General features: G+C 37.8%; 1 protein-coding gene across 1 annotated transcript; it reads left to right on the top strand.

Moving 5' to 3' along the window:
- Positions 1-709: 709 nt before the first annotated feature.
- LOC100661967 (olfactory receptor 14A16-like) lies at positions 710-2,023 on the top strand. The gene has a single exon (XM_023541854.2). It carries the CDS (start codon positions 1,026-1,028, stop codon positions 1,995-1,997), a length of 972 nt encoding a protein of 323 aa, XP_023397622.1. The 5' UTR covers positions 710-1,025; the 3' UTR covers positions 1,998-2,023.
- Positions 2,024-14,056: the final 12,033 nt, after the last annotated feature.

The following is a 14,056-nucleotide window of genomic DNA, read 5'->3' as shown; positions in this document are numbered from 1 at the left end:
CTCCCCAACCACAGACCTAAATTTTTGCACTACAAAGCTTCCACGTCCATAATAACATTATCTTCCAGGAAATGATCGTCCCCTACAGGAATCTTTGCCAATACACTTAATTAACTCTCATTCTAATTAGCCAATCGAAAGTTCTTATAAAAATGCAGGACAAACACAAGACTCATTTAAACATGTGTGTGCCAATGGGGTTACTATGAGTTGGAATTGACTCAACGGCAGTGGGTTTGGTTTTTGGTTTGGTGCCAATGGACAGAAGACTATAACTCGGTAAATGCATAGGAAACCAGAGCAATACCAATATTTGACCAGAAATGTGCTTCCTTTTGGACAAAAGACCCACCTCGTCCAGCCTCTCTTACTGTATGAGAAAGTGCTCTCTGTCAACCTCATCCTCAGCCTTCAGTTCCGCAGCATTTTAAAGAACGAACACCAGAAATTAGGGAAAGTGTGTTACTATTAGGTTAGTGGATTTCTCCCAAGCCTATAAGCATCTACTAGAAATTTCCCCACTCACATGATCTCTTTATATATCTAAGTAAGTACATTCATTTTACCTGACTATATTCACTGCCTTTTAGGAAAATAAGCTGTTAGTTATTATGTTTTAATTTTGGTTATTAGAATCATGGCAGCTACATGCTCTTTATGAACAATTGATATGGGCACAGTAGGATATGCAGATACTTTTAGGATTTTATTCAACCTTTAAAGATAGCCCATGTATGACCTGCTTAACGTGAAGCCTTGGTAAAACTGTCGGGGATCCAGTTCCAATCTATCATACGTGCAAGACGTATTTCACTGCCCTAGGCAACCAGAAGGTAAATTATTCTAACCTGCTCTTAAAGACTATGTTATTATAATTTACTGTGCATTAGTTTAAAACTGTAGTTTTTAAGATGTAACTCCCTGAGACTACTCTAATGACCTTAAAATGTCCCTCAGAACACAGTAGAATCAATTAAAGAACCAACAAAAGAGGCAGGTTCTGAGGATGTAAGTGAATGAAGTAAATGTTACTTAAGTCCCTGCAGACAAAAATCAGCATGCCTCAGAAAATAGCCAACATAACGGAATTCTTGCTCGTGGGATTTCCTGATGACTGGATACTACGGAAACTGTATACGGCCCTCTTCTTCCTCATTTACCTGACAGCCTTGATGGGGAACCTCCTCGTTGTTACACTCACCACCGTTGACCAGCACCTCCAAGCCCCCATGTATTTCTTCCTAAAGAATTTGTCCTTAATTGACATGTGCTATATCTCTATCATTGTCCCCAAGTTCATCATGAACTCTCTGACTAACAGCCATTCCATCTCCTTCCTAGGATGCGCCTCACAGGTTTTTCTCGTTATTTTTTTCTCGGGCACAGAGTTTGCTCTCCTTATTGTCATGTCTTATGACCGCTACGTTGCAATCTGCCATCCTCTGCACTATGAGACCATTATGAATAGAGGTGCCTGTGTGCAGATGGTGACTGCATCATGGCTCAGTGGGTGTGCCTATGGATCCATTCATGTGGCAGGTACATTCTCTGTCAATTTCTGTGGGTCCAACATAGTTCATCAGTTTTTCTGTGATATTCCATCATTGCTTACACTTGCTTGTTCTGGGGAGCATATTTTAGAATATGCATTTATCGTTGCTAGCTGTTGTTTTGCTTTTGTGTGTTTCATTTTAATGGTTGTTTCCTATTTTCATATTTTCTCATCTGTCTTAAGGATTCTGTCCACTCAAGGAAGGTACAAAACTGTCTCCACCTGCATGCCGCACCTCACTGTGGTGACCTTGTTTCTCTCTTCTGGATTTATGGCGTACTTAGGCTCAGCCTCGAAATCCCCATCCTCGGTGAACCTCTTTATGTCTGTGTTATACTGCTTGTTACCTCCTACTCTGAATCCTGTCATTTACAGTTTTAGGAACAGGAACATGAAAGTGGCCCTCAGCAAAATCTTTTGTGGAGAAATGGCCTCAAAGATGTAAATGTCTAAAATATTAATTATTTTAATATTTACTAATGTGTATCAGATTATCTGGTTTACAGGAATCTGTTTAAGGAAGCCTGGTGGTGCAATGGTTATGCTCTTGGCTGCTAACCAAAAGTGACTTATAGGGTTACTATGAGTCAGAATTGACTCAACAGGCATACAACAACAACAATATTTAAAAAACTTAGATATCTATTCTCTAATTTTTTTTTCTGCCACATAAAATGACACTTTTATAGCATTAGATGGGTCTCGATGTTTGAAAAGTGTCTTGGCAACTTCTATTCAGTGGAAATCTTCCAAGCATTATGTTCTCATCAACAACAGCCAGGTTTGGGGTAATATCGTTCATTTCAGATTCATCTTCACCAACACCATTCACTTTCCTAGTTGGGACAATTTTATGATGGTTTAAAAATTTACATATTTTAAAACAGTATCCCTTTTCCTTCTTTCTGTTAAAATGAAGATGAGTAATTTCAAACTTTCTTTTTCTCCTTGTTTGTATTGACAAGGCCACTATTTAAGAACTCAGAGTTTTATAATAAATGTTAATTTCCCAATTGTGGCTTTGCAAATATCACACTCAGAATATTCTTCAAGATAATTTGTAAACAGGATCCATTGGTAATGGATGTCATTGGTTAATCACGTAACGGCAATTATAAGACTAGTGATAGAGAATGGTCAAATTGCATAACTGTCATTACGTAGTGCAATCTGAGAAAGAATATGTAATGGTAAAACATACGGGAGTAGCATAAGCTATGAGAAACCACAATTCTTTCATGTCCACACTTTGTATTCTTAAATTTTAAAATTTAGAAACATGTATTTATAAGTTGAAATAAATCTACTTGTTGTTAGGTTGTTAGCTGCTGTTGGGTCTGTTCAAACTCATAATGACCCTATGTACAACATAAACACTACCCCATCCTGCTCCATCCTCACAATCGTTGCTGTGTTTGAGCCCATTATTGCAGTCACTGTGTCAATCCATCTCATTGAGGGTCTTCCACTTCTTTGCTGACCCTCTATTTTATCAAGCATGATGTCCTTCTCCAGGGACTTGTCCCTCCTGATAACATGTCCAAAGTATATGAGACAAAGTCTTGCCATGCTGACTTTCAAGGAGCACTCTGGGTGCACTTTCTCCAAGATAGATTTGTTTGTTCTGGCGGTCTATAGTGTATTCAATATTCTTCTCCAACAGCATAATTCAAATGTGTCAATTCTTTTTCAGTCTTCTTTATTCATTGTCCAGCTTTCTCATGAACATGAAGTGCTTGAAAATACCATCCTCATCTTTACTTTTTCACACTTTAAAGAGGTCTTTTGCAGCAGATTTGCCCAGTGCAGTACATCCTTTGATTCTTAACTGTTGCTTCTGTGGGTGTTGATTGTGAATCCAAGTAAAATGAAATGATTGACTACTTCAATATTTTCTCCCTTTATCATGATCTTGGTTATTGTGAAGCTTTTTGTGAGGATTTTTGTTTTCTTTATGTTAAGGTGCAATCCATACTGAAGGCTGTAGTTTTTGATCTTCATCGGTAAGTGTTTCAAGTCCTCTTCACTTTCAGCTAGCAAGGTTGTGTCATTTGCATATTGCAGGTTGCTAATAATTCTTCCTCCAGTCCTGATGCCATATTCTTCTTCATATAGTCCGACTTTTTGAGTTATTTACTCAGCATACATATGGAATAAGTATGGTGAAAGAATGCAACCCTGACACATTTCCTGACTTTAAACCATGCACTATTCCCTTGTTCTGATAGAATGACTGCCTCTTGGTCTGAGTACAGGTTCTGCATGAGCACAATTAAGTGTTCTGGAATTTTAATTCCTCAAAATGTTATCCATAATTTGCTATGATCCACAAAGTCGAATGCCTGTGTGTAGTCACTAAAGCACAGGTAAACGTCTTTCTGGAATTCTCTGACTTCAGCCAAACGTGTGTGTGTGTGTGTGTGTGTGTGTGTGTAAAGGAAATCTGGTAGTGCAGTGGTTAGCTGCTCAGCCGCTAACTGAAATGTTGGCGGTTCAAACCCACCAACCATTCCCTGATGGTCTGCTTCCATAATGACTACAGCCTTGGAAATTCTATAAGGCAGTTATACCCCATCCTATAAGGTTGCTATGAGTGGAAATTGACATGACAGCAATGGTGAATGGATATATACATATATATATATTAAATATATGACTGCCTGTGTGGACAAACGGTTAAGTGTTTCAAGAATAACCAAAAGGTTGACATTTCAAATACATCCAGCAGCACCTCCAAAGAATGTCTTGGGGACTTATTTCCAAAAGAGCGCAGTCAATGAAAACTGTATGGAGTGCAATTCTACTGTGACACACATTGGGTTGCTGTGTGTCACAATCAATTCAATGGCAACTGGCGACTTATGAATTTATATATATATATATATATACATACACACACTGTTTTCTGTATACTATACATTTATCAAGATGCTTTGCAATCTTGGCCAAGCTACTTGAGCCGTCTTTCTTTTTCTATAATACGTGTAATACATTAATTTGCTATTTAAACATTAGTGTCCTTATCACCTACAGCCTAATTCCCACACAGTCCACTGAGTGACTCAAAAAAAACAAAAATAACCCTTTGCTATTGAGTCGATTCCAACTCATAGCAGTTCTATAGGACAGAGTAGAGCTGTCCCACAGGGTATTCAGGGAAAGGCTGGTGGATTCAAACTGCCAATCTTTTGGCTAACATTCAAGGCCTTAAACACTGCACCCCTAGACACCACAATTAACTCAATGCCACAGCAGACGTATTCTACATTCTTTTAAGAAGTCAGACATTATATTTACTTCTTATAACACAGATTATCTGGTAGATTGTGGTATGTGGTTATAATGATTGAAGCGATGTCCGTGTTTAGGCAGACAACAGGGTACCAGGTACTGAGGTAATGTATCAGAGAAATATTCGGTCTCAAATAGGAGCTTATACAGCCTACCTATCCTAAAATAAGAAGGCAAATTATACGCACTGATTTAGATATGTGAGTAGAAGTTTTGGGAAACCTTGTGTGGTTCTCTTCTGTTTGCTTGCAATTTCTTATAAAACAATTCAAGCTAGGTAATCATACGAGAGTGAGGATAGATCTGAAAGCATTGGAAGTTTCAGAAGAGAGATGTAAATGAAGGAATCCTTTTGGAAAGTGGAGGAATAAATAAGCTATAATTTTTAAATAAGATTGTGGGCACTGCTGACAACCAGTGTGAGGCGGTTACAATTTTGTGTAATGCTGATCAACCTGGCTGTATTATTTTTTCCAGCCACATTCACTTGTGTGGGTGCAAACATAAGCAGAGTTGGGATTTTACCAGGTGAATGATGAACCTTAAAAGGAGTGAGGAATAGAAAGTTCATGCAAGGGACTGAGTGTAGTGATTAACCTGCGAAGCTAAACCAGATCAGGAGCTTATTGATGGTACAATTAAGAGAGTATTGGCAGGATTGAAGAAACACTGCAATCAAAGGGAATAGAATTAGCTAAAACATTATGTGGTAGCGGTGGAAACTTGCTTGAAATTGAGCTTTCTAGAAGGAATGATGCTGTTGTTAATTACAGACTTTAGGGTCTGGCCATGGGAGCAAATGACTGAGTTTTGGAGGGCGAAAATATCATAGATAGAGAAGTGGGAGGTAATAAACTGCGAAGCCAGGTTTCTGAAGGAATTAGGACAGTGGAAAAACCGTGACTGGTGTAAGCAGCAGGTTAATGCAGGAGAGGTCAACTCTGCAAGAAACAAGAAGAATGACCCCGGGTATAAGTAATTTTAGGAAGGAGAGTAAATAGTTGATTTGAGACTAGGAGTCATCGAGGTTTCCTGGTATTGAGTAACGAGCACTCACCTATACTTCTCCAAAGAGTTGTCATGTAAATTCAGAGAGATGTCCAAACCCAAAGTGTTTATCCTTAACTAAAATACCATCCCTAGGGTTTCCCCCACAAAACGGAAAGCAACAACACACCACTTTAGGAGAAGGACAGGACATCCAGTAAGAAGCTCAATAGAGACACGGAAGACCTAATTACAACAATCAACCAACTTGACCTCATTGACTTATACAGAACTCTCCACCCATAAAACAAACCTTTGCAGAATCCAAAATATCGAAATATTACAAAGCATCTTCTCAGAGCACAAGACCATAAAAGTGGAAATCAATAACAGAAAAATTAGGGAAAAGAAATCAAATACTTGGAAACTGAACAATACCCTCCTGAAAAAAGACTGGGTTATAGAAGACATTAAGGAGGGAATAAAGAAATTCATAGAATGCAATGAGAATGAAAATATTTCCTATCAAAACCTCTGGGACACAGCAAAAGCAGTGCTCAGAGGTCAATTTATATCGATAAATGCACACATACAAAAAGAAGAAAGAGCCAAAATCAGAGAACTGTCCCTACAACTTGAACAAATAGAAAGTGAGCAACAAAAGAATCCATCAGGCCCCAGAAGAAAACAAATAATAAAAATTAGAGCTGAACTAAATGAATTAAAAAAAAAAGAGAGAACAGAAAAACAATTGAAAGAATTAACAAAGCCAAAAGCTGGTTCTTTGAAAAAATTAACAAAATTGATAAGCCATTGGCCAGACTGACTAAAGAAATACAGGAAAGGAAACAAATAACCCGAATAAGAAACGAGATGGGCCACATCACAACAGACCCAACTGAAATTAAAAGAATCATATCAGATTATTATGAAAAATTGTACTCTAACAAATTTGCAAACCTAGAAGAAATGGATGAATTCCTGGAAAAACACTACCTACCTAAATTAACACAATCAGAAGTAGAACAACTAAATACACCCATAACAAAAAAAGAGATTGAAATGGTAATCAAAAAACTACCAACAAAAAAAAAGCCCTAGCCCGGATGGCTTTACTGCAGAGTTCTACCAAACTTTCAGAGAAGAGTTCACACCACTACTACTAAAAGTATTTCAAACCATAGAAAATGACGGAATACTACCTAACTCATTCTATGAAGCCACCATTCCCCTGATACCAAAACCAGGTAAAGACATCACAAAAAAAGAAAATTACAGACCTATATCCCTCATGAACATAGATGCAAAAATCCTCAACAAAATTCTAGCCAATAGAATTCAACAACATATCAAAAAATTAATCCACCATGACCAAGTGGGATTTATACCAGGTATGCAAGGCTGGTTTAATATTAGAAAAAGCATTATTGTAGTCCACCATATAAATAAAACAAAAGACAAAAACCAAATGATCTTATCAAGTGATGCAGAAAAGGCATTTGACAAAGTCCAACACCGATTTATGATAAAAACTCTCATCAAAATACGAATTGAAGGAAAATTCCTCAACATAATAAAGGGCATCTATACAAAGCCAACAGCCAACATCACTCTAAATGGAGAGAGCCTGAAAGCATTTCCCTTGAGAACGGGAACCAGACAAGGATGCCCTTTATCACCACTCTTATTCATCATTGTGCTAGAGGTCCTAGCCAGAGCAATTAGGCTAGACAAAGAAATAAAGGGCATCCGGATTGGCAAGGAAGAAGTCAAATTATCTCTATTTGCAGATGAAATGATCTTATACACAGAAAACCCTAAGGAATCCTCCAGAAAACTACTGAAACTAATAGAAGAGTTTGGCAGAGTCTCAGGTTATAAGATAAACATACATAAATCTCTTGGATTCCTCTACATCAACAAAAAGAACATGGAAGAGGAAATAACCAAATCATTACCGTTCACAGTAGCCCCCAAGAAGAAAAAATACTTAGGAATAAATCTTACCAGAGATGTAAAAGACCTATACAAAGAAAACTACAAAGTACTACTACAAGAAACTGAAAAGGACCTACTTAAGTGGAAAAACATACCTTGCTCATGCATAGGAAGACTTAACATAGTAAAAGTGTCTATTCTACCAAAAGCCATCTATACATACAATGAACTTCCGATCCAAATTCCAATGTCATTTTTTAATGTGATGGAGAAACAAATCACCAACTTCATATGGAAGGGAAAGAAGCCTCAGGTAAGCAAAGCATTACTGAAAAAGAAGAAGAAAGTGGGAAGCCTTACTCTACCTGATTTCAGAACCTATTACACGGCCACAGTAGTCAAAACAGCCTGGTACTGGTACAACAACAGACACATAGACCGATGGAACAGAATTGAGAACCCAGATATAAATCCATCCACATATGAGCAGCTGATATGTGACAAAGGACCAGTGTCAGTTAATTGGGGAAAAGATAGTCTTTTTAACAAATGGTGCTGGCATAACTGGATATCCATTTGCAAAAAAATGAAACAGGACCCATACCTTACACCATTCACAAAAATTAACTCCAAGTGGAGCCAAGACCTAAACATAAAGACTAAAACGATAAAGATCATAGAAGAAAAAATAGGGACAACCTTAGGAGCCCTAATACAGGGCATAAACAGAATACAAAACATTACCAAAAGTGACGAAGAGAAACCAGATAACTGGGAGCTCCTAAAAATCAAACACCTATGCTTATCTAAAGACTTCACCAAAAGAGTAAAAAGACCACCTACAGACTGGGAAAGAATATTCAGCTATGACATCTCCGACCAGCGCCTGATCTCTAAAATCTACATGATTCTGTCAAAACTCAACCACAAAAAGACAAACAACCCAATCAAGAAGTGGGCAAAGGATATGAACATGCACTTCACTAAAGAAGATATTTAGGCACCTAACAGATACATGAGAAAATGCTCTCGATCATTAGCCATTAGAGAAATGCAAATTAAAACTACGATGAGATTTCATCTCACTCCAACAAGGCTGGCATTAATCCAAAAAACACAAAATAATAAATGTTGGAGAGGCTGAGGAGAGATTGGAACTCTTATACACTGCTGGTGGGAATGTAAAATGGTACAACCACTTTGGAAATCTATCTGGCGTTATCTTAAACAGTTAGAAATAGAACTATCATACAACCCAGAAACCCCACTCCTCGGAATATACCCTAGAGAAATAAGAGCCTTCACACAAACAGGTATATGAACACCCATGTTTATTGCAGCACTGTTTACAGTAGCAAAAAGCTGGAAGCAACCAAGGTGTCCATCAAGGGATGAATGGATAAATAAATTGTGGTATATTCACACAATGGAATACTACGCATCCATAAAGAACAGTGACGAATCTGTGAAACATTTCGTAACATGGAGGAACCTGGAAGGCATTATGCTGAGCAAAATTAGTCTGAGGCAAAAGGACAAATATTGTATAAGACCAATAGTATAAACTGAGAAGAACACATACTTTTGTGGTTACGAGGGGGGGAGGGAGGGAGAGTGGGAGAGGGTTTTTTACTGATTAGTTAGTAGATAAGAACTGCTTTAGGTGAAGGGAAGGACAATACTCAATACATGTAAGGTCAGCTCAACTGGACTGGACCAAAAGCAAAGAAGTTTCAGGGATAAACTGAATGCTTCAAAGGTCAGCGGAGCAAGGGCAAGGGTTTGGGAACCATGGTTTAAGGGGACTTCTAAGTTGGCAAAATAATTCTATTTTGAAAACATTCTGCATCCCACTTTGAAATGTGGCATCTGGGGTCTTAAATGTTAACAAGCGGCCATCTAAGACGCAACAATTGGTCTCAACCCACCTGGATCAAAGGAGAATGAAGAACACCAAGGTCACACGATAACTAAGAGCCCAAGAGACAGAAAGGGCCACATGAACCAGAGACCTACGTCATCCTGAGACCAGAAGAACTAGTTGGTGCCCGGCCACAACCGATGACTGCCCTGACAGGGAGCACAACAGAGAACCCCTGAGGGAGCAGGAGATCAGTGGGATGCCGACTCCAAATTCTCATAAAAAGACCATACTTAATGGTCTGACTGAGACTAGAGGAATCCTGGCGGTCATGGTCCCCAAACCTTCTGTTGGCACAGGACAGGAACCATCCCCGAAGACAACTCATCAGACATGAAAGGGACTGGTCAGCGGGTGGGAGAGAGATGCTGATGAAGAGTGAGCTGCTTGTATCAGGTGGACACTTGAGACTGTGTTGGCATCTCCTGTCTGGAGGGGGGATGGGAGGATAGAGAGAGTTGGAAGCTGGCAAAATTGTCACGAGAGACTGGAAGGGCGACCCATTAGGGGGAGAGCAAGTGGGAGCATGGAGTATGGTGTATATAAACTTATATGTGACAGTTTGACTTGATTTGTAAACGTTCACTTGAAGCTCAATAAAAGTTAATAAAAAAAAAAAAGGAAAGCAATAGAGACACATTTTTTTAAATTTATTTAGTGAGGAAATGTGGATTCCATAATCCTTTTGTTTATGATTTCCACCCTGCTGCAAGCTCCATGCACTGCTTTTAACATTTAAAGTACCAAAGAATCAAAAAACAAAATAAAACAAAAAAACCTGCCTATATGATAATATAAAATGCGCACAGGGAAAGCATCACTAAAATGGTATCAATGGCCAAGTCCTAAAGGCTTAGTTGATAATCTTGAGGTTTATGCATTTTAAAATATCGGTATGCCAAGAAAAAATCTTAAAACAGAAGCCCCGACTCTAACTGGGAATGAAATTAAAGTTAGATGTGTTCTTCCAGCAGCTGAACTAAAAAAAAAAAAATGACAACCACAAGAATAAAAGACATAGGTCATAAGTATAAATGTTAATAAATATCCAGGAAAAGGTGTATCCTCATATTCTAATGATGGGATTGTGAAATGGAACAAAACATCTCAAAAACAAACACAATGTGAAAAATCTTCAAAAAAACGTGCATTCCTTGCATCTCACACTTGCACTAATGTGGCTATTTTTCACAGAAAACAAAGAAAGTAACCACAGTCTTGTTACAATCGGAAAATTTTAAAAGAAAATCTTCACACTGGTGAATGGTACAGTGTTATTTCTATAGGAAGTGATTCTAAACCTCCAGACATAATCGAGAGACACTAGTGTATTTATTGATGGAGAAAGACGTTTGTCATCAAGTGAAAAAGCAACAGTGACAAGAATAGAATGATTGTATTTTCATTCAGGATAACAAATTATTAATTACAGTTAGGATTACCATGAGTCTTAGAATACTAATTAGATGTACATTATAAGCATAAGATCAGAATAAACCTAAAAAGCAGCTAAAACATGGCTCTTTTCTGTGTTTTTTGTTTTTTTCCTTGCTGGTATGATTTCTATCACTAAAATATTGCTTTATATTTACTTATTAGAAGTGGTTAAAGACTAATGTCTTTTTCAAAACCTAAGTGACTATAATAAAGTAATTTAGGGACTTGAAATATATTATTCGTAACTCATTTACTATATAAAATACAAATAAACTGCTCTAAATACTCATTATTTTCCAGATTTTTTATCTCTCTATTAGAAACCCTGGTGATATGGGCTAAGGCTATGGCTGCTAACCAAAAGGTCAGCAGTTCAAATCTACCAGGTGCTCCTTGGAAACCCTGTGCTGGCAGCTCTAGTCTGTCCTATAGGGTCGCTATGAATTGGAATTGACTCGACGGCAACAGTTTTTTTTTTTAGTCTTTCCATTGCTGTATACTTCACCACACTCATCTGCTAAGCGTTCTGAAATAAGTCCTGAAACTTCCCATCTCACCATATTAAATACAAGGATCTTCTGACTCAAACTCTCTCTTACGTCTTTTATGTGTTAGAATCAACCTCATGCCCAGTAATCTAACATAAATGCCACCTCTTCCATGAAGTCTGCCTTTATTATCATTGGCAGATGACATCTCACCTTCTTCAAACTCCTGTAACCCATACAGTGCAATATCATAAGTTGTGTTTTACTGTAGCTATTTTTATTTATGGTTTATCTGCTGTACTGAATTATAAACTCATATAATAACAGTATGTTAAATGTATGCAATACTCCTCAACCATCTGGTAAAGTGTTTGCCTTCTCTTCCACTTTAATTAGTCAATACAGGGAGTCCTCAGGTTATGAATGAGATCCTTTCCTGAGTGTGTCTTTAAGTTGAATTTGTAGGTAAGTTGGAACACATACCTACAGTTCTCATTTAGCCTCAATTTAGTGCAAGAAAAAGCTGGAAGCCTCTTCAATGATTTAAAAACTACACGTGCAGCAAGTGAAGATGATAGCGGTGAAGAATTTACTATAAGTTGGGGTTGGTTCAGTTGTTTAGGAATGAGGGCATATTTACATAACGTTAAAGGGCAAGTTCTAGTTGTCCATAAGTCAGATATTTGTAACCCAGTGACTGGCTGTAATTCATTTTTTTACTACTTTTCAAAATGTTTGCCACACCAGTGACACTATTCATGTCTGAGAAAGAATCTTAGTTGTTTTTGAGTGCTGGATTTCTCCTGAAACTGCTTTTGCTGTGAACTGCCATTCTCCTCACCCAGAACCCCTATTCCCCACAAACCTGTCAGTTTGTCATGCTGTAGGGGCTTGTGTGTTGCCACCAGAATGCTCCTTAGGAGCAAGGATGGCAAGACTGCATCTTACATACTTTGGACATATTAGAAGGAAGGATCAGTCCCTGGAGAAGGACATCATGCTTGGTAAAGTAGAAGGTCAGCAAAAAAGAGGAAGACGCTCAATGAGATGGAATGACATAGTGGTTACAACAATCGGCTGAAGCAGAACGATTGTGAGTACGGTGGAGGATGGAGCGGTGTTTCCTTCTGGTGTACACAGGGTCGCTGTGAGTTGGAACCAGCTCTCTGGCACCTAACAACAACAACAAGAACTCCCATGGACTCATTGCCTCCTTCCTAACCCCCTGAACACAAATATGACTCCATGGACAAGCCCATCTATGCAGTTTCTCTGCTTACTTAATCCACTAGAATCTTTATACACTGTAATTTGTTATAGTTCTTCAATTCTGTAATACCCATGAATGATTTATTCTATCTATGTGTGTATACCCATAACATTAAATAAAATTTTTTATTAGCATTTCTTTACTCCTTGACAATAAATCCTTTTGGTGTAAAAACAGCATCTTTTACACAAATGAGCATATTATGAGTAATAAAAATATTATCAATGTTGTGATAATAATTACTGTAATTAATAATAGGTTTCAGAAAATAATACTTCAAATTTTGTATAAGTATCATATATTTTTCTCCAAATCACAGGAACTACAAAATGGTAGGACTGGAATTTGCCTAATTTTCCTGTCACATCCTAGCAAATGCAGGGACCATCATAAGATCTGCAACAGAGGCAAGGCGTTTTTTAACAACACACTTTGTCACTCAGTGGGAGAGACCAGAGAAATAGAGTTAAAGGGAAATCATTATCTCAGTATGCCAAGAATTTCCAGTTTGTCTTTATGTAGATCACCAGTAATATCAGAACAGTTTTCTAATTAAGTAAGAGTACTCTGATATATAGTTACTTAGGCTATACATTTAAATTCTAAGCAGAAAGGGAAATATTTTTCTGTACCAAGCACTATTTCTAGTATGTACAATATCATCAACCAGTATTCTGAATAAAAATTGGTAGCGGGACCCTGATGCACTCTTTGAAAACTCCCTTAAACCACAGCTTTCTAAATTGCTGAATGAATGACAGCTTGGTCAATAAATGAATGGGTTCTACATAAAGAAGAAACAGAGAAGTGGGCAATAAGCCAAAATCAACTCAGAGAACTTAAAATCGTGCAATGCTAAATAAAGTGCAGTGACATGAGTATTTTTATTATTTGATGAGGCCCAGTGAGACTTCCCCTATTATCTTACTATCAGAAGGGTGATAACTGGTGAAAAGAGAGGCAAGAGTTACTAGTTCTGGGGTCACAGTGCTTTAGAAGTACAAATTCAGCATTTGGACTGCCTTTAATACCTCCCAGGAGAATCTCATTCCCACACTCTGCTTTTCCTTAAAAGAAACTTTTAACCCTTTGGAAATGATTTCACCAAATTCAAAAAGTTAAGAAGAGGTATCAGATTTGCTGTTCTTCACAGAGATTCTCTTTTCATTGTC

The sequence above is a fragment of the Loxodonta africana genome, unplaced genomic scaffold (assembly GCF_030014295.1).
Source record: "Loxodonta africana isolate mLoxAfr1 unplaced genomic scaffold, mLoxAfr1.hap2 scaffold_106, whole genome shotgun sequence".
NCBI lineage: Eukaryota > Metazoa > Chordata > Mammalia > Proboscidea > Elephantidae > Loxodonta > Loxodonta africana.
The sequence above is the reverse complement of the archived record's forward strand: the minus strand, read 5'-3'. Positions and strand labels throughout refer to the sequence as shown.

Excerpts from the sequence above, each read along its gene's own strand:
- LOC100661967 (XM_023541854.2), top strand. The coding sequence starts at position 1,026 with ATGTTACTTAAGTCCCTGCAGACAAAAATCAGCATGCCTCAGAAAATA.